The 23,003-nt window shown below is 43.6% G+C and overlaps 1 protein-coding gene across 1 annotated transcript in view; it reads left to right on the top strand.

The window, feature by feature from the left end:
* Positions 1 to 13,113, top strand: part of ADTRP (androgen dependent TFPI regulating protein) — a 122,097-nt gene extending 108,984 nt beyond the window's left edge. Inside the window, exon 6 of the mRNA XM_049883858.1 lies at positions 11,742 to 13,113. Coding sequence (XP_049739815.1) covers positions 11,742 to 11,779 — 38 coding nt within the window. The 3' untranslated portion in view covers positions 11,780 to 13,113. The remainder of the gene's footprint in view (positions 1 to 11,741) is intronic.
* Positions 13,114 to 23,003: the final 9,890 nt, after the last annotated feature.

The raw sequence follows: 23,003 nt of genomic DNA, 5'->3' as shown, positions 1-23,003 counted from the left end.
AAGGGCATTTATACAAAGCCAACAGCGAACATCATCCTAAATGGAGAGAGCCTGAAAGCATTCTCCTTGAGGTCGGGAAACAGAAGAGGACGCCCTTTATCACTGCTCTTATTCAACATTGTGCTGGAGTTCCTAGCCAGAGCAATTAGGCTAGATAAAGAAATCTGCATCCAGATTGGCAGGGAAGAAGTAAAATTATCTCTATTTGCAGATGACGTGATCTTATACACAGAAAACCCTAAGGAATCCTCCAGAAAACTACTGAAACTAATGGAGTTCAGCAGAGTATCGGGATACAAGATAAACATACAAAAATCAGTTGGATTCCTCTATACCAACAAAAAGAACATCGATGAGGAATCATCATATCAATACCATTTACAGTAGCTACCAAGAAGATAAAATACTTAGGAATAAATTTTACCAGAGATGTGAAAGACTTATAGAAAGAAAACTACAATTCACTTCTGCGAGAAACCAAAAGGGACCTACAGAAGTGGAAAAACATACCTTGCTCATGGCTAGGAAGACTTAACTTTATAAAAATATCTATTCTACCAAAAACGATCTATATATTTAATTCAATTCCGATCCATATTCCAGTGACATTCTTTAATGAGATGGAGAAACAAATCACCAACTTCATATGGAAGAGAAAGAGGCCCTGGGTATCTAAAGCATTACTGAAAAAGAAGAACAAAGTGGGAAGCTTTACTCTACCTGATTTTAGAACCTATTATACCGCCACAGTAGTCAGAACACCTGGTACTGGTACAACAGATACGTAGACCAGTGGAACAGAATTGAGAATCCAAACATAAATCCATCCACGTATGAGCAGCTGATATTTGACAACTGCCCCCAAACAGTTAAATGGGGAAAAGACAGTCTTTTTAACAAATGGTTCTGGCATAACTGGATATCTATTTGCAAAAAAATGAAACGACCCATACCTCACTCCATGCACAAAAACGAGCTCAAAATGGATCAAAGATCTAAATATAAGACCTAAAACGATGAAGATCACAGAAGACAAAATAGGGACAACCTTAGGAGCCCTAATACATGGCATAAACAGTATACAAAACATTACTAACGATACAGAAGAAAAACTAGATAACTGGGAGCTCCTAAAAATCAAACACCTAAGCTCATTCAAAGACTTCACCAAAAGAGTAAAAAGATTACCTACAGACTGGGAAAAAGTTTTTACCTATGACATTTCAGATCAGTGCCTAATCTCTAAAATCTACATGATACTGCAAAAACTCAACTGCAAAAAGACAAATAACGCAATTAAAAAATGGGCAAAAGATATGAATAGACACTTCACTAAAGAAGACATTCAGGTAGCTAACAGATATATGAGGAAATGCTCACAATCATTAGCCATTAGAGAAAGGCAAATCAAAACTACAATGAGATTCCATCTCACTCCAACAAAGCTCGCATTAATCCAAAAAACACAGAACAATAAATGTTGGAGAGGTTGTGGAGAGATTGGAACACTTATACACTGCTGGTGGGAATGTAAAATGGTACAACCACTTTGGAATTCAATTTGGCGCTTCCTTCAAAAGCTAGAAAAAGAACTACCATATGATCCTGCAATCCCACTCCTTGCAATATATCCTAGAGAAATAAGAGCCTTTACACAAACAGATATATGCACACCCATGTTCATCGCAGCACTGTTTACAATAGCAAAAAGACGGAAGCAACCAAGGTGCCCATCAATGGATGAGTTATGGTATATTCACACAATGGAATACTACACATCGATAAAGAACAACGATCATCTGTGAAACTTTCATAACAGGGAGGAATCTGGAAGGCATTATGCTGAGTGAAATTAGTCAGGTGCAAAAGGACAAACGTTGTACAAGACAACTATTATAAGAACTCAAGAAACAGTTTAAACAGAGAGGAAGGTATTTGATGGTTGCGAAGGGGGGAAGAAGGGAGGGTGGGAGATGGGTATTCAGTAGTTAGATAATAGATAAGAACTGCTTTAGGTGACTGGAAAGACAACACACAATACAGGTAAGGTCAGCACAACTGGACTAAACCAAAAGCAAAGAAGTTTCCTGAATAAACTGAATGCTCTGAAGGCCAGCGTAGCAGGGATGGGGGCTTGGGAACCATGATTTCAGGAGACATCTAAGTCAATTGGCAAAACAAAATCTATTAAGAAAACATTCTGCATTCCACCTTGGAGAGAGGCGTATGGGATCTTAAACGCTAGCAAGCGGCCATCTAAGATGCATCAATTGGTCTCAACCCACCTGGATCAAAGGAGAATGAAGAACACCAAGGACCCAAGGTATTAATGAGCCCAAGAGACAGAAAGGGCCACATACACCAGAGACTACATCAGCTGAGACCAGAAGAACTAGATGGTGCCCAGCTATAAGCGATGACTGCCCTGACAACAGAGAACCCCTGAGGGAGCAGGAGAGCAGTGGGATGCAGACCTCAAATTCTCATAAAAAGACCAGACTTAATGGTCTGACTGAGACTAGAAGGACCCTGGTGGTCATGGCCACCAGGCCTTCTGTTGGCCCAGGATGGGAACCATTCCCAAAGCCAACTCTTCCGACAGGGATTGGACTGGACAATGGGTTAGAGAGGGATGCTGGTGAGGAATGAACTTCTTGTATCAGGTGGACACTTGAGACTGGTTGGCATCTCCTCCCTGGAGGGGAGATGAGAGGGTAGAGGGGGTTAGAAGCTGGAGAAATGGACAGGAAAAGAGAGAGTAGAGGGAGGGAGTGGTCTGTCTCATTAGGGGGAGAGCAATTGGGAGTGTGTAGCAAGGTGTGCATAAGCTTTTGTGTGAGAGACTGACTTGATTTGTAAACTTTCACTTAAAGCACAATGAAAATTAAAAAAAAAAAAGAAAAAGTGCTTTTGAAATTTGACAAGTATAAGAAGTGCAGAGAAAAACTTGATTATTCATAGCTTAGAGAATAATAACTTTCATAATCAACTGTATTGAGTTCAGTAATGGTTCATTTTTTAATTGTTACTCTACAGTGAATGTCAAACATCCACTGAGTTAAAAAAAGATAAAATTTTCACTGTACTTATTATTATTGAAATCACTATTTTCAACAAAAAGCTGTTTCCAGAAGCCTTGTGTTTAAGTATATTTGATTCTCAGTAGGTAAATAGGCTGGCATCAACTCTTGGGTCTTCACTTATATCATGCAAGTGTGAATGTTCAGGAGTGACAGAGACAATTCTGTCTCCTCTTTCTCTAGATTAACGCTTTAAGAATAGAATGCATATAAGGTACTATAGGGTCATAAATGTGTTAAATATTGAACAGATCTTAATGACAAATGATTGAATAAGAATTTTAAGAAAGGTTAGATCCCTTAAGATTGCAGTAGAGTCCCTGGGTGGTACAAATGGCTAATGTACTTGGCCGTTGGAAGTTCCAGCCTACCCACAGGCTCCTTGGAAGAAAGGCCTGGCAATCTTCTTCCAAAAAACTCTTTGGAGCACAGTTCTACCCTGAAGCACATGGGCTGGCCATGAGTCAACTCAACAGCTACCGTTTTTTTTTAGAGATTGGAATAGTGGTAAACATTTTTTAATTGCCTAAAATTAGGCAAAGTGATCTATGTGAACATGTCCCCATTCTGCTTAAAATATTTTAAGCTGCTCGCTAATTTATAGGTTGAAGTCCAAGGCTATGAAATGGCACACAGGCTCTCCACGACTGAGTCCCTGACATGGGTCTTGCTTCTAACTTGTGTTCCAGCTGCACCCTCTTTTCCCTACATGTTGATATTGTTTCTCACCTCCATGGGCTTCTGTCTCTCATATCCCCAGTCATTGCCTGGCTCACACCTACTCATCCATTTCAACCCAGATGAGGCCCTCACCTCTTCCAGGAAGGCTTCCCAGGTCTGGCAGGTTGGATGAGGTGGCCCCCTCAGTGCTCCACAGCTCCCAGTGGACCTCCCACACACCGGGTTCACCACTTCACCATTCCTGCTGTGTCATTACTGATTTAGGGATTTGGGTTTACAGTAGATCCTGAGTTTCTTGAGTGCGAGGACTACGTCTTAGCCATCTTTGGACCCCCTATTTCTATTAGCTTACCCATTGGATTAATCAATGAAGGCAGAAAGGCTATCCAAGGGCACTTTCTCCCTAGGCATTAGATTGGACTTTTTGCAAAGGTATTCTGGAGATAGTAGATGAGCAGTGACTCTGATGGTTGGACATTAGAGTGTGGGACAGGTTGTTTAGGGGGAATAAGAGGCTGATGCTGTGGTATACTTCTTGGTGGGTAGTTCAAGGGCAGACGCATGTCTAAGGCATGCAGTACAAACCAGGAAAGAGCATTAGAATAGGAATGAAGAAAACTCAAGTTTGTCCCTCACTTGGCCACAAACTAACCTTGTAACCGTGTGGCAATACACATCGACGCCTGGCCTCAATGTCCTTAGGGAGAGAATGACCTTTATGTTTGGCGACCACATATCCCAGTTTGCCCAGGACAGTCCTATTTTATGCTTGCTGTCGCACTGTTCATATGGTTTAACATTGTCTAGGCTAGGACATTGGTGGTTCAATGGTAGAATTCTCCCTTTCATGTGGGAAAATCCATTTCCGGCCAGTGCACCTCATCCATAGCCACCACCCGTCTCTCAGTGGAGGCTTGTGTGTAGTTATGATGCTAAACGGGTCTCAGCAGAGCTTCCAGACTAAGAGGAACCAGGAAGAAAGGCCTGGTGATCTACTTTCAAAAGTCAGCCAAAGAAAACCCTGTGGATCACAACAGTCCGATCTGCAACTGATCATGGGATTGGCATGGGACCAGGTAATGTTCTGTTTTGTGTGGGGTCACCATGAGATGGAGGCTGACTCCACAGCAGCTAACGAGAGGCTCGAACAATAAATTATCTGGTTCCCCGACTTCTAAGTCTCTCTCTAGATCTTATGTTCTGGATCTATGGAAACTTATAGGTAGCCACCTAATCTGTCCAAATCCAGGGCTAACCCTACCTTCTCACCTCCTTTCACAACTTCCTTGGATGACAGAAGAAATTCAAAAGAGAGCTCAGTGACCCAGTGAAGGGTAGTGGTTACAAGAAAGGCTCTGGTAGCAGACTGCCTGGGTTTGAATCTTGGTGCTTCTACTTGCAGCCTTGCGATACCAGGCAAGTCATGTGAGGCCTCTGTGCTCTCGTGTTTTCTTGGGTACAGTGGAGATAACACTAACACTTCCTACTTGGGCCATGGAGGGTATTAAATGACTTGCTGATTGTCAAGTGCCTAAAAGAGCCTGGCATACAGAAGGCAACTGGTAAGGGTTAGTTGCTCTTGTTAATCTCATTCTCCCCTAGCAAAAAACAGTAACATTCTTTTCAATGTTTATATTTCTCTCCTGCTCTCCCATTTTCTGCATAAATTACTAGTTTTCCCAGAAAAAAAGGCACCTAAAAGTCAGAGCCACTAACTGAAGGCAAATTGATAGAGATGGTACATTTCTTGAAAAACTTAGAGAGTAAAGTAGGTCAGGCTAATCAGAGACTGAAATAAGAGAAACTTCTGCTTCTGAAATCCTGAGATACTTATGTGGCATAGTTGGGAGTCACTAGCCTAGCCCTAAGTGTTCAACCCTATCGGGTGAAATACTGTATAAAAAGCTATTAAATATGCCAAGCATCTCTCCAGCAGTTCTCAACCATGGTGGATCATTAGAGAAAGAATGTTGTTGTTGTTGTTGTTGGCTGCCGTCAAGTCGATCCTGACTCATCATAACTCCACGTGTCAGAGTAGAACTGCCCCATAGGGTTTTCTTGGTTCTAATCTTTATGGGAGCAGACCACGAGGTCTTTCTCCCACTGAGCTGCTAGGTGGGCTCAAACCACCAACCTTTCACTTAGCAGCCAAGCCCTTAGCCATTGTGTCACCAGAGCTCCAGAGAATGAGTAGGGGAGTTTGAAAATACTAATACCCAGGCTTCACCACAGACCAATGGTATTGGTACTCTGGAGATGGGGCCTGGTGCTGGTATTTTAATTCATAGTTAGGATCAAGAACCACTGTTACAGAGAAATGCTTCTCAGACTTTTATGTGCTTCTGCATCACCTGGGGATCTTGTTAAAATACAGATTCTAACTCAGTAGCTCTAGGGTGCTGGCTGAGATTCTACCCTTCTAACAAGTACCCAGATGATACTGATGCTGCTGATCTGAGAAAAAGGCTCTATTAAGCCTCAGGACCAAGAACTCATCCTAGTGTTGATGGACTGATCCTACCTAATACAGATAATTATATCTATAAGCATTCTTTTCCAGTGTGATGTCCAAAGTCCACTGTTGTACTGAGCAAAGTGTTGGTGATGGCTATAGTTGTTGAATGTCTCCTCACTTCCTGTCTCCTCATCTGATTGTCAGTGGGTGAAAATGAGAACAAGAAGAAAATCCAGAGAGAGGATAACAGGATTCCAATGTAACCTTGGAGAATGTGTGATGAGGTCCTGCCCAGGGCACATAGATGGAGGGAACTGCCTTGTGCACCAGGGGGCATGTGGCCAGGGTCCTTAGGTAGGACCTGCAGACCCTCATGGAGATGCTGTGACTCGAGAAGCTGGTAAGAGGTTCTAGAAGTCTACACTGCCTCACTTGTTACTGTCTCACTCTCTGCCTTCTGCTAGCTTTTGTGTGCCGTCACAGCTTCTTTTCACCTGCTGAGGCAGTTATTAGGACCAGCCACTCAGAAAGATTCCATTTCTACCTTTTTAGGAGGAGTTATTTGGAACATTGATTCCAAACAATGAGTAGAAGCTGACAGGAGGATGCAGTCTGGAACATCTTTGCAAGCTTGTCCACCATTTCTGAACATCTAGGCCCTAAACCAATTCTCTTCTACCCTGATTGGGAGAAAGGCACTATAAGGGTACCCCATCATAAGCCCCCTTCTCTGCCACTGATATGCATAATTTTCTTTTTTTTCTTTATTGATGATAGGACACTCGGATGCTGACACCAAGACACAAGTCCCTCAGGAAGAGAATCCCAACCCACAAGAGCTATCAGGCACGGAAAGGGGCTAAGTACCACCAAGCTAAATGGCAGGGTCTCTGGTATGGTGGTGTGGCTGAGAAGCCATCATCTTACCCACGGCCCATGAACCCCTCTTCCTACATATTACTGAGGGAGGTCAGGTTATTATTTGGTAGGGCCCTTGATTGTAGGTCCTTTTCTGTCTAAGGACTAGTTTATAAGTTGACCATTTCAGTCTGACCAAGTGACCTGGGGATGGTCCCTTGGGCAGAATGCCATTAAGACCTTTCTTTAATGCTATTTTTGGTAGACCAGATTTTTTTTTTTTTAAAAAGGAAATTTTATCAGTGAAAGCAGCTCAGAGGCCATCTAGTCCATCCTCTTGGTTTTATCCAGGAAGGAATTTGTTATAAGGTGTTTCTGTCTTGCATACGGAAACCCTGGTGGCTTAGTGGTTAAGAGTTATGGCTGTTAACCAAAAGGTCAGCAGTTCGAATCCAACAGGCACTCCTTGGATACTCTATGGGGCTGTTCTAATCTGTCATATAGGGTTGCTATGAGTTGGAATCGACTCGATGGCAACAGGTTTGTTTTTTGTTTTGGTCTTGTATACTATCCCTGATGATTTAATAACAAAAGAATCATACCATGAGGCGACTCCATGTGTACTTCTAAAGCATGGTCCCAGAGGGGCAATATTTAGTCAATAACTAAAATAGATATCCTTTGTTTCCTTTCTTGATGTATTAGCTTGCCAGGGCTACCATAATAAAGTACCCCAAACTAGGTACCTTAAAACAATAGAAATGCATTGTTTGACAGTTCTGGAGGTTAGATCTAAACTCAGGGTGTCGTTGGCAGGGCCGTCAATGTCTCTAGAGGAAGATCTTTCCTTGTCTCCCCCAGCTTCTGGTAGCTCCAGGTGTTCCTTGGCTTGCGGATGCATCTTCACATGGCTGTCCTTCATCCGTCTGTCTCTGTGTGTCTCTTCTCCTCTTTTAAAGGACACCACAAATGTTGGATTAGGACCTACCCTAGTCCAGTCTGACTTAACGTTAAATGATATCATCTTCAAAGACCCTATTTCCACACAGGGGTCACATTCGCAGGTAGCAGGGGTTAGAACTTCAACATATCTTTTGGGGGGACACAATTCAACCCATAATACTTGGCCTGAGTTCATCTCTTCTAAACTCAGAGTCCACTCTGGATTATTGCTCCTCCCTCTGCCTCAGCCTCTTTCTTCACAGGGGTTTCTCTAGTCTACCCTCAGCTCCAGCTCCTTCCTACTGTTTCATCACTGTATCCTTGTCTTTACTGATACCCAAAGCTCATTCTTCTCATAGCTCAAATACCCCAACCACCTGCTTTCTCAACCCTTTCCCAGTTAACCCACTGAAACTAGACAGATGTTCTTCAAATACTCATTTCAAAATGTAGCAGTAGATTTTGTGGTTGTAAGACATAGTTGTACATTTTTGTGAATAGTATGCTTTCACCTATCCTGTGTCCTCTTGGAATAAAACTAAGTCTATAATTACATATGGTATCCATAGTAATGTTATTAAAAGAATGATTTCTTTGCCAGACCCACAGAAAACATTTTGATTTTGCATAAGACAAATATTAAACATTTGACTTAAAATGTCTCTACCCCTCAGAACTAACAGAAGATAAAGAAAGGACTAAAATAAGTTAGAAGTGGACCTAACTCCCTAACAGTCAATTAAGAGGCTTTCCCCTGTGAAAGAAATTCCCTCAACTGACAAAAGAGCTATAAAAACAACATACTACTCAATCAGTTTCAAATCCATTTTCTGCATTTGGTTTGGGCAACATGATCTATTATTAAGTCAACAGTTCTCTTATCTCCAGCCATGTATTTGACACTCTAGAAACATGATCAGAAATAAATACTGGAGGCTCAAAGAAGCCTAGAAACCGCTCAGCTCCATGAGAATTCAAACCTAAGGGGAACTTCCTTTGCTAGAAATGAAAAGAAAGACATGATTTCTAAGGTATTTATACCAAGTAAGCCTCTACTGAAAGAAGTGACTGTTGGAGCTTCACAAACATGTTTGGGGAACGTGCCTTCTCTAGCACTTTGGTGGGTATGTGGGAGTTTATCAGTCAGGGTTCTCCAGAGAAACAGAACAACAGGAGATAGATGATAGACAGACAGACAGACAGATACACAGATAGATGGATAATAGATAGACAGAATAGAGAGAGATTGATTTTAAGGATTTGGCTCATGAGATTATGGGGGCTGGCAAGTCCAAAATCCATAGGGCAAATGGTGAGCTGGAAACTCAGGCAGAATGTCTATGTTACAGTCTTGAGGGAGAATTCCTTCTTCTCCAGGAAACCTCCAATTTTGCTTTTAAGGCCTTCAACTGATTGAATGAGACCCACCCACATTATCCAGGGTAATCTCCTTTACTTAAAATCAACTGATTGTAAATGTTAATTGCATCTACAGAATACCTTCATAGCAGTATCTAGACTAGTGTTTGACTAAACTACTAGGAACCATCACCTAACCAGGTTGGCACATCAAATTAGCCATCACAGGGAGTTTCTTAGTGTTCTACCGAGCTACTTGGTTTTGTATGTAGGAGACTCTGGTCCAGGGAAGGAGCCACCTACTCTCCTTCCCCAACAGAACTTCCCACCACCCCTATTCATGACCGCTTCTCTCTATGCCTTCATGTTCTTCTGCATTTCTTAAATGGAGAAGGGGGTCTCAAATCCTTGGCACCTGGGGTAGAAGGAATGATATTGTGATTATAGTTAGACTCAAGGAGATGGAGATTGGTAAATAACATGGATAAGAAAGTCTTAGGAACCCTCAGAGTGAGCAGATTGGAGAAGCTTATCTTGATCAAGCTCTTGAATAAGAGAGAATTAACTTGCTAGTTAAAAATGTAGACCCAAAGTGTATACCGCAGAAAAGAGAAGATACTGTGCTTATAGTTACAGACCTACCATAAAGGAGACCTAACTGGGGAAGAAAGAATTCACATCAAAAACGAAGAATTAGTGGAAGTATTAATGAACACCCATAGCTGGATAAATAGTAGTGCTTCACTGGAGTGACTGGGGTAGCCTGGATAGATGAGGAGTAGAAGAAGGGAGGTGACCACAAGAATGGCCATGAGGGCTGTGTCTTCATAGGATGGGCTGTCCTAGAAAAACAGTGTCGTTGGGGGTCCACAAACAGGAACTCAAGTCACCGGTCACTAGGACCTCTGAGAGAAGGAGTTACAGCAAAATAGAATTAGCCAAAGATATTTATTGTTCACGGTTAAGGGTAGAATTGATGGAAAAAATGAGTTTTGAAGGTGAAGCATGGGATTAGGAGCATGAGGTTGCTGTGGTAATACCAGAATAGAATGATTAGGGCTTTGACTTTGGGGATGGATGGGAAGAGGCTGAGGTGAGAAAAGTTTTCAATGTAGGACTGCCAGCATTTGGCAAAAGGCAGGAATAATAATGAGTTAATGAAGTTTTAGAAATTTCAACACTTAAGCAAAGATATAGATGATCATTAAATATGGAGGTATCAGCTTGCTGACTGAATCATTCTAGAAATCTAATGCTATAATTCCTGTTGAATAAAGCTCCTATAAGGAGCTTACTAAAAGTGAATCATTATGTCAGTACTTTTCTATCGTGGCTGGTAGGTCGATTTGGAGAGAGGTCTGAGAATGACCTTTAATTAGGTGGATATCCACTCTTCTGTTTTTCTTCTTATTTGATGGCATCTCTTTGTCTCCATCTGCAAGGTCTCAAAGTCTATCAATGGACTATGTGCAACCTGCAAACACTTGCCCAAAGCACCAGCAATCAGGGCCTTATATTCGATACACAGAGCTACATGGAGGCAAAACACATCATTTGTTAATGGCTTTTTTTTTTTTTACTGAGCAGAGCACTGAGGAAGGACCCAGAGTTGCTTCTTGCTTTTGTGGTAGTGGTACCCTATTTTTATGCAAATAACATGTGTTATACGGTCTTTTTGCCAACTGTGCCCTCCCTCCACGAGGTATTTTCTTAAGCGCACTATGCTAAAAAAAAAAAAAAAAAAAAAAAAAAAATTTTTTTTTTTGCTGTAAAATCAAATTAGCATAGCATGCTCATGAAAATATCTCATGGGGGAGGGAGAGGAGTTGCAGTTGGAAAAAAGCATGTGACATATGAGTTATTTGCGTAAAAATATTGTAAACCCACTGCCATCAAGTCGATTCCGACTCATAGCAACCCCATAGTTTCCAAGGCCATAAATCTCTATGGAAGCAGACTGCCACATCTTTTTCAAAAATATGGTAGTTGTTTTTAAAACACCAAAACCAGTGGCCGTAGAGTCAACTCCAACTCATGACAACCCCATATGCGTCAGAGTAGAACTGTGCTCCATAGGGTTTTCAGTGGCTAAATTTTCAGAAGTAGATCCCCTGGCCTTTCTTCCAAGGTACCTCTGAGTGGACTGAAAGGTCCATGCTTTCTGTTAGCAGCTGAGCACATTCACTGTTTACACCACCCAGACACTCCAGTTCTTTCTCAAAACCCCTTAAAGTATATCGTTTTGCCTGGGGAAGAGTGTCCTCATTTTTCCATTGCCTCGAGTCAGGGTGACTCTCCACCCACACAAGAAGAACCGTTAGGGAAACCCTGAACTTTGAGGTCTCTCTCTGTTCTTCTTTGCACAGGTGACATGGTGCAGATGCGGAGGCAGAAGCAGAAGTGATTGCACGATGTTTTCCAAGAGCCAAGGAGGAAGAAAATGCTAGAGTTCACCTTTTTTTTTTTTTTTTTTCCTGGTTGGGGGAGGTGGGGGAGCAACACAGAAAGGTAGAAAGGACAGGGAGTGATATTTAAGTTTAATAAGTGGGCTATGAAGGTAGATTGATTTGAGGACTCTTGGGTTTTTTGAAGGCTTTCCAGAACACTCCGAAAACAACTCCTGCCATCTCATACTCTGAAAACAACTCCTGCCTTGGTCTGACCCCCAGGGGGAATGGTCTGTGGTCAAAATCGGGTCAAAGGCCAAAGCAACTCACAGAAACTCAGCGTTAGAGATGTCTAGAGAGAAAAAGGAACCTGGAATCATCCAAACGCTTCACCTTACCCAGGATGCCAAGGCTCCTAGATAAGATGTTTTTTGCATGAGACCAAAAAGTTAGTGTCAGACCCAAGACAATAGCTTCAGTCTCCCAAGTCTTCTAACTCCCAGTCCAGTGCCATAATCTTAACTTTCCTTAAAAAGCCAGCATTTTAGTAAGCTAGTTGTTTTTATGGGGTGCTTATCAATTTTTTTTTTCTGAATCTAGATGGAAATATGGGGAGGGAAGTGGTGCTGCTTTTGTCAGTCGACCTGGTATGATTGCAAATTAATCGCGGCAATGAGAAAATCATTTATAAAACACATTGGGAGTTATGACCCTCTTTTAAGCAAGCCTTTGGAACAAGCATAAAAGTAGCAACATTGTCAAAACCGCTTCCATTTGAACCAGGATTATTCACCAAATAAATGTTACACATTATACTTGGGGAGTCATGTGGGTAGGAGGTGATGTGATTACCAAGGATGCTGGGACAGCTTCACTACGCAGCGCTTTGTGGAGCTGGTCTGTGGTTTTACAAAGCTGTTGTCATGTGATTAACAAGCACATTCATGAACCCTGCTTTAAATTGCCTAGTGGGTTTTTCTGGGCCTTTATTTATAGCCACATTTTTTTGAAGAATACAAATGTCAAACATTTAATGGTGGATAAACATGTTGTAGTCTACCAGCGTGTCACCGGCCCCATCTGTCTTGGGGTGTCAGTACTGGAGGCAATTGTTCTGGGGCTCCTCAATCAAACATCATGGTACAGAAAAAAATCTGGTGAAAATGGATACCAAGAAGAGTTGTGAAGGGTTAGGGAAGAGGGCGGACTATCCCAACAGGGCAGGTAGCCCCAGGAAGGACTAGGACAGCTCCACAAAACCCGCTCAATCCCCCCTCCTTTTCCACTCTTGTATAAATAGGTGCCGCAAGTTTTTTTTTTTTTCTTACCGAGCTAGGAACACCACCTTCTTTTCCCCACACCTGTTGCCTCTAGGCTGCTCCCAGCACCTGCTCTCCACAGGAACCCACAGCAGTTGTTGCTGTGGAAATTCCCCAAATGCGAAGCCCACAGGGGATCACCCAAATTTTCCACGTCCCCAAGATGACTCGGGCTGCGTCCTCCTCAGAGTCATAGTAAACTCTTGGCTGGGAGGAGCCTGCAGACGTCTATTTGTGGCTCCGCTGTCCCCAGGAGCAAATTAAACCTTGCTTGCTGCATGGCCAGCCACCGTGCAGTAGCTATTCCGGCACCAGAAATGCTCAGAACCATTTCCATCTGGCACGTGTGCAAGCCCACAAGTGCTTCCTCAGTGCTGCTGTGGCCTAAAGGCTGTGCAACAAAACTCCTGTAATGAACCTCAATTAGACATTCATTAAAAGGTGTGTAGTATTTGCTGCCTATGTAGGGCTGTGTGAGGCCCTTAGTAGTTATAACAACAATAAAAGCCAAATGATAACCCAACTAACCCACTGTCATCAAGTCGATTCCGACTCACAGCGACCCTATAGGACAGAGTAGAATCGCCCCGTAGAGTTTCCAAGGAGCGCCTGGCGGATTTGAACTGCCAACATTTTGGTTAGCAGCTGTAGCAATTAACCACTACACCACCAGGGTTTCCCTAAATGATGATAGCAGCAATAATATTCATACAGTGTCATATAAAATTTACAGCCACTTTCTCCTCCATTATCTCATTTTATTCTCCTGAAAACCTTGGAAGTAGAAAATGTATTATATCCTTGCTTTACTAATGAGAAAACCAAGTTTCAGACCAAGCGTCTGCCGATTTCCGTGGTGTAAATACTCCCACCCTGGCCTTTTTCACGCCACCAACATGGTGTCGCTGAGCACAGAGCTGGGAAGACATGCGTACCACTAATTGGTCCTTGAGAGCCTGTGCGAGCTGGCTCCAGCAGCCGCTGGTTTCAGAGGTGGTAAATGGTTACATAGATAGATGATCCCGAGACACGTTCCTTCCTCTTTATTGTAGAGCAAAGCAGTGACTAATCTTTCAAAAATCTTTTAAAAAAACAAAAATGCATCCACATCTGCAAGACTGAACAAAAGAAGATGGCCAGGGACCCCAAATTGGTAGAAACTATCACCCTACAAGTTCCTGGGTGGTACAAACAGCTAACATGCTCTACTGCTAACCAAAGGTTGAAGGTTCAAGTTCACCCAGAAGTCCCTAAGAAGAAAGGCCTGGTGATCTACTTCTGAAAAATCAGCCATTGAAAACACTGTGGAGTAAAGTTCTCTGACACACATGGGGCTGCCCTGAGTCAGAATCAACTGGACGGCAACTGGTTTTTTGGTTTTTATCACCCCTATAGGACTGTCCCAATGGGGTTTCCAAGGAGTAGCTGATGGATTAGAAGTGCCGACCTTTGGGTTAGCAGCCATAGCTCTTAACCATTGCCCCACCAGGGCTCTATGCTCCATACAGGCAGAGGGACGGGTGGCACCCCTGCCCATGCCTGCACCCTGCCCATGCCTGTGCTTATGGTCCCGTGTCACCCTGGCACTTGTGCACATGTGAAATCAATTTTGAATTTCGTGCAAGACTTACCTTGATTGCTTAAGCAACACATTAACCTCACCCCCAGCCAAAGCGCCGGAAATTTTTCAGGCTATTTCATCTCCTCAGCACCTACCGGCTGCTAATACCCGTCCTAACAGGAAGCCAGTTCCACATACTGTAATCCCCAAACACGTTCTGCGTGCACGTGGGGAGAGTGAGGGGGCTGAGGAAGGAGTGAGGGGGCTGGGCCTCCCAGGGGACCGTCAGGCTGAGCCCTGGACTCACCTCAAGTTTGCGTGCCCCCTCCCCACTCCAGGCCCCAGGGTCAGAGACTGGGGTCCGTATGCCGGCAGTCTTGTTTTCCTTTCTCCTGGAGTTGGCGATGCCTTTTTCCCTTTTTTTTTTTTTTTAATAAAGCATTTGCGTAGGCAGCAAAGCCAGTCAGAGCTGTTTATTTATAGCTGTGGATTTTCAATGCTGTATAAATTAGAAATCATTGCTGAATGAGGCCCGCGCCCACTCACACACGCAGGGCCGCTATCTGGGAGTCCTTTCACACGTTCCACTGTACACAGTCTAAAATGGGAGAAAATGACATGCTCCGAGTCAAATGACAGAGTCACAGCTAAACTGCAAAGCAGAAAACCAGCAATTATTTTTCCTCGGCACAATACGGGAAGTACGACAGGTGCAATTATCCAATATTATTTAACAGCACCGGTTTGTGGTATAGGGAGAAAATAAAGGTTTCCGTGTCTTAAAGAGGGGGAAAAAAAAGAACCTGCCTCTGGCTCCTGTTTCTGTGGATTAAGCTGTGTTATGTAAATTGAAACTGGCCAGGATTCCACAAGGGGGAGGAGGGGAGGAGAACCACCTGGCTTCCTCGCCCTGCCCTTCCTCCGGAAGCTGGGCCCCTGCCGGGACTTCTGAGAAAGGCCCCTTACCTTGGGGAGCTCTGTCCTGCACCTCTGGCATTGACTGCAGGGAAGGCTGTGGGGAAGGCTGGGTTTGCTGAGCTCCTGGCCTCTGTCAGTGCAGGCTCTCTCCTGCTTTTGGCTTCTCCCTCAGCTAAGCTGAGGTGAGAGAGAAGGGGGCTGACAAGGAATACCTTCCACTCCTTCAGTCAGGCCCATCCATTACTGCCTCCAGCCCACGCCATTTTTATTCTGCTCCCAAGTCTCTGCTTACTCTGGTCACCTATCTGGAAAGACCTCTCTTCTTCCAGTTGCTGTTGAGTCAATTCTGATTCATGGCGACCCCATGTGTGTCAGATTCGGACTGCATTTTCAGTAGTTGATTGTTTTGGAAGACGATCGCCAGGGCTTTCTTTCCAAGGTGTCTCTGGGTAGACTTGAACCTTCAGCCTTCTGGTTAGCAGCTGAATGCTTATAGCTGTTTGCACTGCCCAGGGACTCCTCCCTTCTATCTACTGGCTAATAGGAGTCATCCTTCTGACTGAGTGCCACTTCCCAGCTCTCCTAAAAAGCTTCCTCTTAGCCCTCCAGGGCATCAGCTTCAGCCCCACATGCTATTCCATCGTTCTCGTCTTTATATTCGGAGTCCTGGTGGCTCAGTGGTTAAGTGTCTGGCGGCTAACCAAAAGGTCAGCAGTTCAAATCCACCAGCTGCTCCTTGGAAACACTTTGGGGTGATTCTACTCTGTCCTATAGGGTCACTAGGAGTCAGAAAAGACTCGACAGCAATGGGTTTGTTTTTTTCTTTATATATACTCCCGGCTTTCAGTTTCCGTAACAGTAGGGAATACTGGAAAGAATATACGTTTCAGAATCAGACCAGATTTGAGTTCAAATCATGACTCCACCACTTACATCTATAATGAACCTGGGAAAGTAGTTTACTAGTCTAAGCTTCGGTTCCTTGTTGTAAAGTCAGATGATAATTGCTACCACGATTGACAAGATGATGTGAAGTGGCAGATGCAAGTGCATAGCATCCAAGATCCTCTGTCCTATCCTACTTGATGGCAAATCCCTTGAGGCCAAGGGCCAAGTCCAGCTGTCTGTATCCCCAACATGGCCTAACTCCCCACTGCTAAAAAGTTCTACAAACACTTCTGGACTGACTTGAGGATTATATACCAAAAATAAAATAACCAGTTGTTACCAAGTTGATTCTGACTCCTGGCAACCGGTGTTCAACTACTAACTGAAAGGTTGGCAGTTCGAGTCCAGCCAGAGGCACCTGGGGAGAAAGTCCTGGTGGTCTGTCTCCAAAAGGTCATAGCCTTGAAAACCCTATTTAACACATACAGGATCACCATGAGGATTACATAGAGACTCTTAATCTTACCAGCTTCATCACCAAATATCTTCCTCCATAGGCTTCCCCAGAAGCGAAGATTCCCAACAGTAGAATCACTGTCTCATTCAGCTTTCTCCATCCTAACTCCCAGAATTCTATTAACAGTGACAATCGAATTACAGCTTCATGTGGCCTCGTGGTGTTTCCATTGCTGTTAAAGTATCAAATATCCTTCATTCATAACTGAACGTGAATGTGTTTAAGTCAATAGGTCAGTTTTCTCAGGCATTTACATGCTAAAATTCTGTCAATATAAAATTGGATGCTTTATCAGCACATTGATGAAGGGGATGCAGGACAAGTAAATGTTGATGAAGAGAAGGAGATAAGGAATGGATGGAGCATCAAGGTTGTACAGTGGTGGAGCTCCAGATCAAGGTTGTATGGTGGTGGAGCTCCAGATCAAGGTTGTATGGTGGTGGAGTTCCAGATCAAGGTTGTGCAGTGGTGGAGTTCCAGATCAGGGTTGTGCAGTGGTAGAGCTCCAGATCAAGGTTGTGTGGTGGTGGTGCTCCAGGTTAGATGGCCCTGATGACCCAGCGAGAGCATATAGGGGTACAGGGACCAAGTTGGGGAGACTGATCCTTAAAAGAGAAATAGGGGGCACCTGTCTTAGTCATCTAGTGCTGCTGTAACAGAAATACCACAAGTGGATGATTTTAACAAAGAGAAATTTATTTCCTCATGGTAAAGTAGGCTAATAGTCCAAATTCAAGGCGTCAGCTCCAGGGGAAACCTTTCTTTCTCTGTCGGCTCTGGAAGAAGGTCCTTGTTCTCAATCTTCCCATGGTCGAGGAGCTTCTCAGGCGCAGGGACCCTGGTCCAAAGGACAATCTCTGCTCCTGGTGCTGCTTTCTTGGTGGTACAAGGCTTCCCACTCTCTGCTTGCATCCCTTTCCTTTTATCTCTTAAGAGATAAAAGGTGGTGCAGGCAACACCTCAGGGAAATTCCCTTTACATTGGATCAGGGAGGTGACCTGAGTAAGGGTAGAATTAGAGTCCCACCCTAATCCTCTCAACATAAAATTACAATTACAAAATGGAGGACAATCACACAATGCTGGGAATCACAGCCTAACCAAGTTGACACATATTTTTGGGGGGACAAAATTCAATCCATGACAGCACCAAAGATGAATTTTGTTTACATCAGAATGTATTTTACTTTAGATGCCTGCTCACCCCTTCCTGACAGATGGCATGGTCCAGGCTTCTTCAGCCACTCTCACGGTATGGCTCTTCTCCGGGGGGCCATGGAAAAGGCCTCTGCTCTTGCTGCCATCTTGAAGTTTTACAAATGTACAGAAAAACTCCTTCTCCAGGGAGAAAGCATCCCATTTTACATTGAGAGACAACTTAAGTATGTAAATATTGCTGAGAGAATTGACCTATAGACTCATTCATGTTCAGTTTATTTGGTACTTTTGACAGCAAGTTTTAATATGGGAGGGGCACGCTTGGCAGAGTGTCAATGAGGATATTGTGAGAAAAGGCACTGGTACAGAAAAGGCCAGCTGCAGACTATGATGAAAAACCTTGCCTAGTTCAGAGGTTTTTACCACGTGAACTGCCAAGAGAAGACAGAGTGTGTCTTGGGTCTCCTTCCCCAGCCTCTGCGCTAACCTATGGTGAGAGTAACCAATAATAGAGTTGGACAGTGATCTTGGCAACTGATGGATAGGCTAAGTTCTGGATGGCTTTGGAGGAGTGGAGAGAGAAGATATAGCTGTGACATGCCACTCTTTGTCCCTAGCTTGATTATCTGACTGGCACTACAGAACTTTAAGCCTGCTTTGTGGCTGAAGAGAGAAATCAGTGTTGGATTGTCACTACTCTTAAGAACAGAAGAGACTAAAGAAAAAGCAGAGGAGCCTTGGGTTTCATTGGGTCCTGAAGAACCACAGCCAGGTTTGTACTTCCCCAAGATTCCTTCTTACCTAAACATCCATCAACCAGGCATTGGAATCCTCAGGTGTTGAAGAAAAGAGACTAACACTTATTAAGTGTGTGTTTCTTTGAGGGGAGGGAGTGTGTTACTCTCCATTGTATTCCCCACATCTACCACAGTGGCTTTATATACACATTTGACACTCAGAAAGATGTAAGTAACTCACTCGATGTCTCATGGTGGCATCAGAACTCAAATCCAGCCCTGTCTGACCCAGATGTCCCAACAGTTTCCACTGTACCTGTAATTGAATGAGGGTTCTTGTCCTGTCCTATTAACCGATCGAAATAAGACAGACACCACAGCACCAGTTGCAAGAGAAACAGAAAGTGGAAATTTATTGTCTGCGCAGACAAGGAGCAACGCGGGGTCTAGCGACCATAAGGCCATGTGCTCGCAATCTGAGGGGCTTGGGGAGCCTTTTATTTCCAGTGGTGTCTGGGGGTTGGGTTTGGTGCCCAGAACTCTCCGCCCTTAGCCCTCCCATGTCCACATTTGGAGGTCTGGATGTTGAATCATGTCGACAACATTCAGGTCCAAGGACAGACTGAGGACGCAGCTTTTCAGGTCCTGCGCATGCACCAAAATCTTGGTTTGCGCATGCTCAGGATTCTGGCACCAAATTCAAACTGTTGTTAGGGCCACAGCGTGGTCGGGCCAAACCGCAGTTAGAAGCTGTGGCTTGGCAGGCTGCGAGGGGGGCAGGTAACCGGGGTGGAGGAGGGGGGAAGTCTCGGTGGAGGCTTCACATCCATCACTTCCTGATAACTCTCAGAAATACGTTTTACATCATGACCCAGTAGAAACACACCCACATGTACAGATGAAACAAAAGTGAAATCACATTTACCTTTAATACATGTGATAACCCACTAATGCCGACCCCACTGGTGTCAGAACAGAACTGTGCGCCACTGGGTTTTCGATGGCTGATTTTTTCAGAAGTAGACCACCAGGCCTGTCTTACAATGTACGTCTGGATATACTTGAACCTCCAATCTTCTGGTCGGCAGCTGAGCATTGACTGTTTGCCTCACCCTAATATGTGTGAGAAACCAAAAAAAAAAAGCAAAAATTCATTGCTGTAGAGTCAAGTCCCATAGATCCCTTTCCCTTTATTTTCTATCGTATTATTTTCTATTCCTATGAAGTTGATTTCTTAATCCAGTAATGGGATTGCAATCAGTGAGTTGAATGCCACTGCACTCCACCATATTGTAGAATCTATTCATTCATCAACAAATATTTACAAAGTACCTACTATGTCTGTCATTGGTCACATGCAAGCCTTAGTCTGAGGACAAAGGCCATGACGGTTATCTGCTAGGGCTAGGGCTATTTGCATTAGAGTGCAAGGTTTGCATTCCTTCCTCCTTCCCCCTGAAGCATCTTTGGGAACGCAGACCAAGGCTGGGCTTTCCAGCTCACCCCCGTTAGCAGCTGCTCAGCTTGACTTAGTTCCGAGATACTGACAGGAAGAAGAGAGAATGCTTCCCACTACAAGCGCTTACAACACCTTCCGCTCAGGCTTAAGTCCAGCCGGAGCGGATATATTTGGTTACACTTTAGGGACTTGTTTTCACTCAACACTTAGTTTTATTAAGATTCAAAATTTGAAGTTAGATGACGTAGAGTTAGAAAACAAATGTGACTCTTACAGGGAATTTGGAATGTCCTCCTGAAAACTCTAAATCTAGACACGTTCTAGTCCATAGGAGCATTTTCCTAGCTACATCCTGAAGTGCATTTACGTTGTCATTTTATGTGTATGCATTAACTCGACTTGGCCCATTTTTTAAAAATCTTGTGGTCAAATAAGGTCCTCATTGTTGTAAAAAAGACTGCGTTGGCACTGATGCTATTTTCCTCTGCCAGACCCCTCTTGCCGTCACTACCTTTTATTGCCCTCCCATGTCATCACACCAGGTGGAAGAGGCCAAGTCAGCCATAGCATCCCTGCTCAGCCGTGCAGATTTCTTAGAAAGCCTCAAATAAAGGGAAAGGAAATATCCATCGTAAAACGTCCCCCACTTCCCAGGTCAACTGCTCTCCGCTCACCTGGGAGTCGTTTTAGACTCAGGGCGTGTACAACACGGATTATTTGCGCGGCTGTATTAACAAGGTAAAGGAAATCCTTTCTGTTTATTCTAGTGGGTTTAATGAAAATGCCACCTGCACATAAATTTTGGTTCCGTGGTTATTTATTGGGGAAGGAGTTGAAGGCAGAACTCAAGGGAGGAGACCCAAGGCTGAGAGCCAAGGAAGCGCTAAGCGCTAAGTGATTGTGTGTCACTGTGTGTGTGTGTGTTTTATTATTATTACATCTGTCATGCTGATCTGTGATCAGTGATCTTTGATGCGCTATTGTGATTATTTGGGGCACCACAAATCACGCCCATGTAAGACAGTGTACTTAATCAATAAATGTGTGTATGTTCTGACTGCTCCACTGATCAGCTGTTCCCCCGTCTCTCTCCCTCTTCTCAGGCCTCCCTATTCCCTCTGATATGACAATATTGAAATTAGGCCAATTAATAACCCTACCAGTGGCCTCTAAGTGTTCAAGTGAAAGAAATTGATGCATGCCTCTCACTTTAAATCAAAAGCTAGAAATGATTAAGCTTAGCAAGGAAGGCACGTGGAAAGATGAGACAGGCCGAAAGCTAGGCCCCTTGCACCAAACAGTTAACCAAGTTGCGAATGCAAAGTTCTTGAAGGAAATTAAGAGTGCTATTCCAACAAACACATGAATAAGTAAGTGAAACAGCCTTATTGCTGATTTGAAGAAAGTTTTAGTGGTCTGGATAGAAAATCAAACAAGGCACAACATTCCCTTAAGCCAAAGCCTAATCCAGAGAAAGGCCTTAACTCTCTTTAATTCTATGAAGGCTGAGAGAGGTGCGGAAGATGCAGAAGGAAAGTTTGAAGCTAGCAGAGGTTGGCACATGAGGTTTAAGGAAAGAAGCCCTCTCTATAACATAAAAGTGCAAGGTGGAGCAGCAAGGGCTGATGTCGAAGCTGCAGCAAGCTATCCAGAAGATCTAGCTAAGACAACTGATGAAGGTGGCTACACTAAACAACAGATTTTCACTGTAGACAAAACACCTCATATTGGAAGAAGAAGCTATCTAGGACTTTCATAGCTAGAGAGACGTCAATGCCTGACTTCAAAGCTTCAAAGGACAAGCTGACTCTCTTGTTAGGGGCTAATGCAGCTGGTGACTTTAAGTTGAAGCCAATACTCATTTACCATTCCAAAATCCTAAGGCCCTTAAAAATTATGCTAAATCTACTCTGCCTGTGCTCCGTACATGGAACAACAAAGCCTGGATCACAGCACATCTGTTCACCACATGGTTTACTGAATATTTTAAGCCCACTGTTGAGGCCTACTGCTCAGAAAAAAAGATTCCTTTCAAAATATTACTTCTCATTGACAATATACCTGACCATCCAAGAGCTCTGGAGGAGAGGTACAAGGAGATTAATGTTGTTTTCATGCCTGTCAACACAACATCCATTCTGCAGCCCATCGATCAAGGAGTGCTTTCAACTTTCAAGTCTTATTATTTAAGAAATACATTTCAGAATGCTGTGGCTCCTATAGGCAGTGATTCCCCTGATGGATCTGGGCAAAGTAAATTGGAAACCATCTGGAAAGGATTCACCATCCTAAATGCCATTAAGAACGTTTGCAATTCATGGGAGAAGGTCAAAGTATCAACACTAACAGGAGTCTGGAAGAAGCTCATTCCAACCTTCATGGATGACTTTGAGGGGTTCAAGACTAAAGTGGAAGAAGTAACTGCACGTGTGGTGGAAATAGCAAGAGAACTAGAATTGGAAGTGGAGCCTGAAGATGTGGCTGAATTGCTGCAATCTCAGGGTAACACTTTAATGGCTGAGGAGTTGCTTCTCATAGATGAGCAATGAAAGTGGTTTCTTGAGATGGAATCTACTCCTGGTGAAGACGCTGTGAACATTGCTGAAATGACAACAAAGGATTTAGAATATTACATAAACTTAGTTGATAAAACAGTGGCAGGGTTTGAGAGGATTGACTCCAATT

The sequence above is a fragment of the Elephas maximus genome, chromosome 1 (genome assembly GCF_024166365.1).
Source record: "Elephas maximus indicus isolate mEleMax1 chromosome 1, mEleMax1 primary haplotype, whole genome shotgun sequence".
NCBI lineage: Eukaryota > Metazoa > Chordata > Mammalia > Proboscidea > Elephantidae > Elephas > Elephas maximus.
This window is presented reverse-complemented; position numbering and strand designations above follow the sequence as displayed.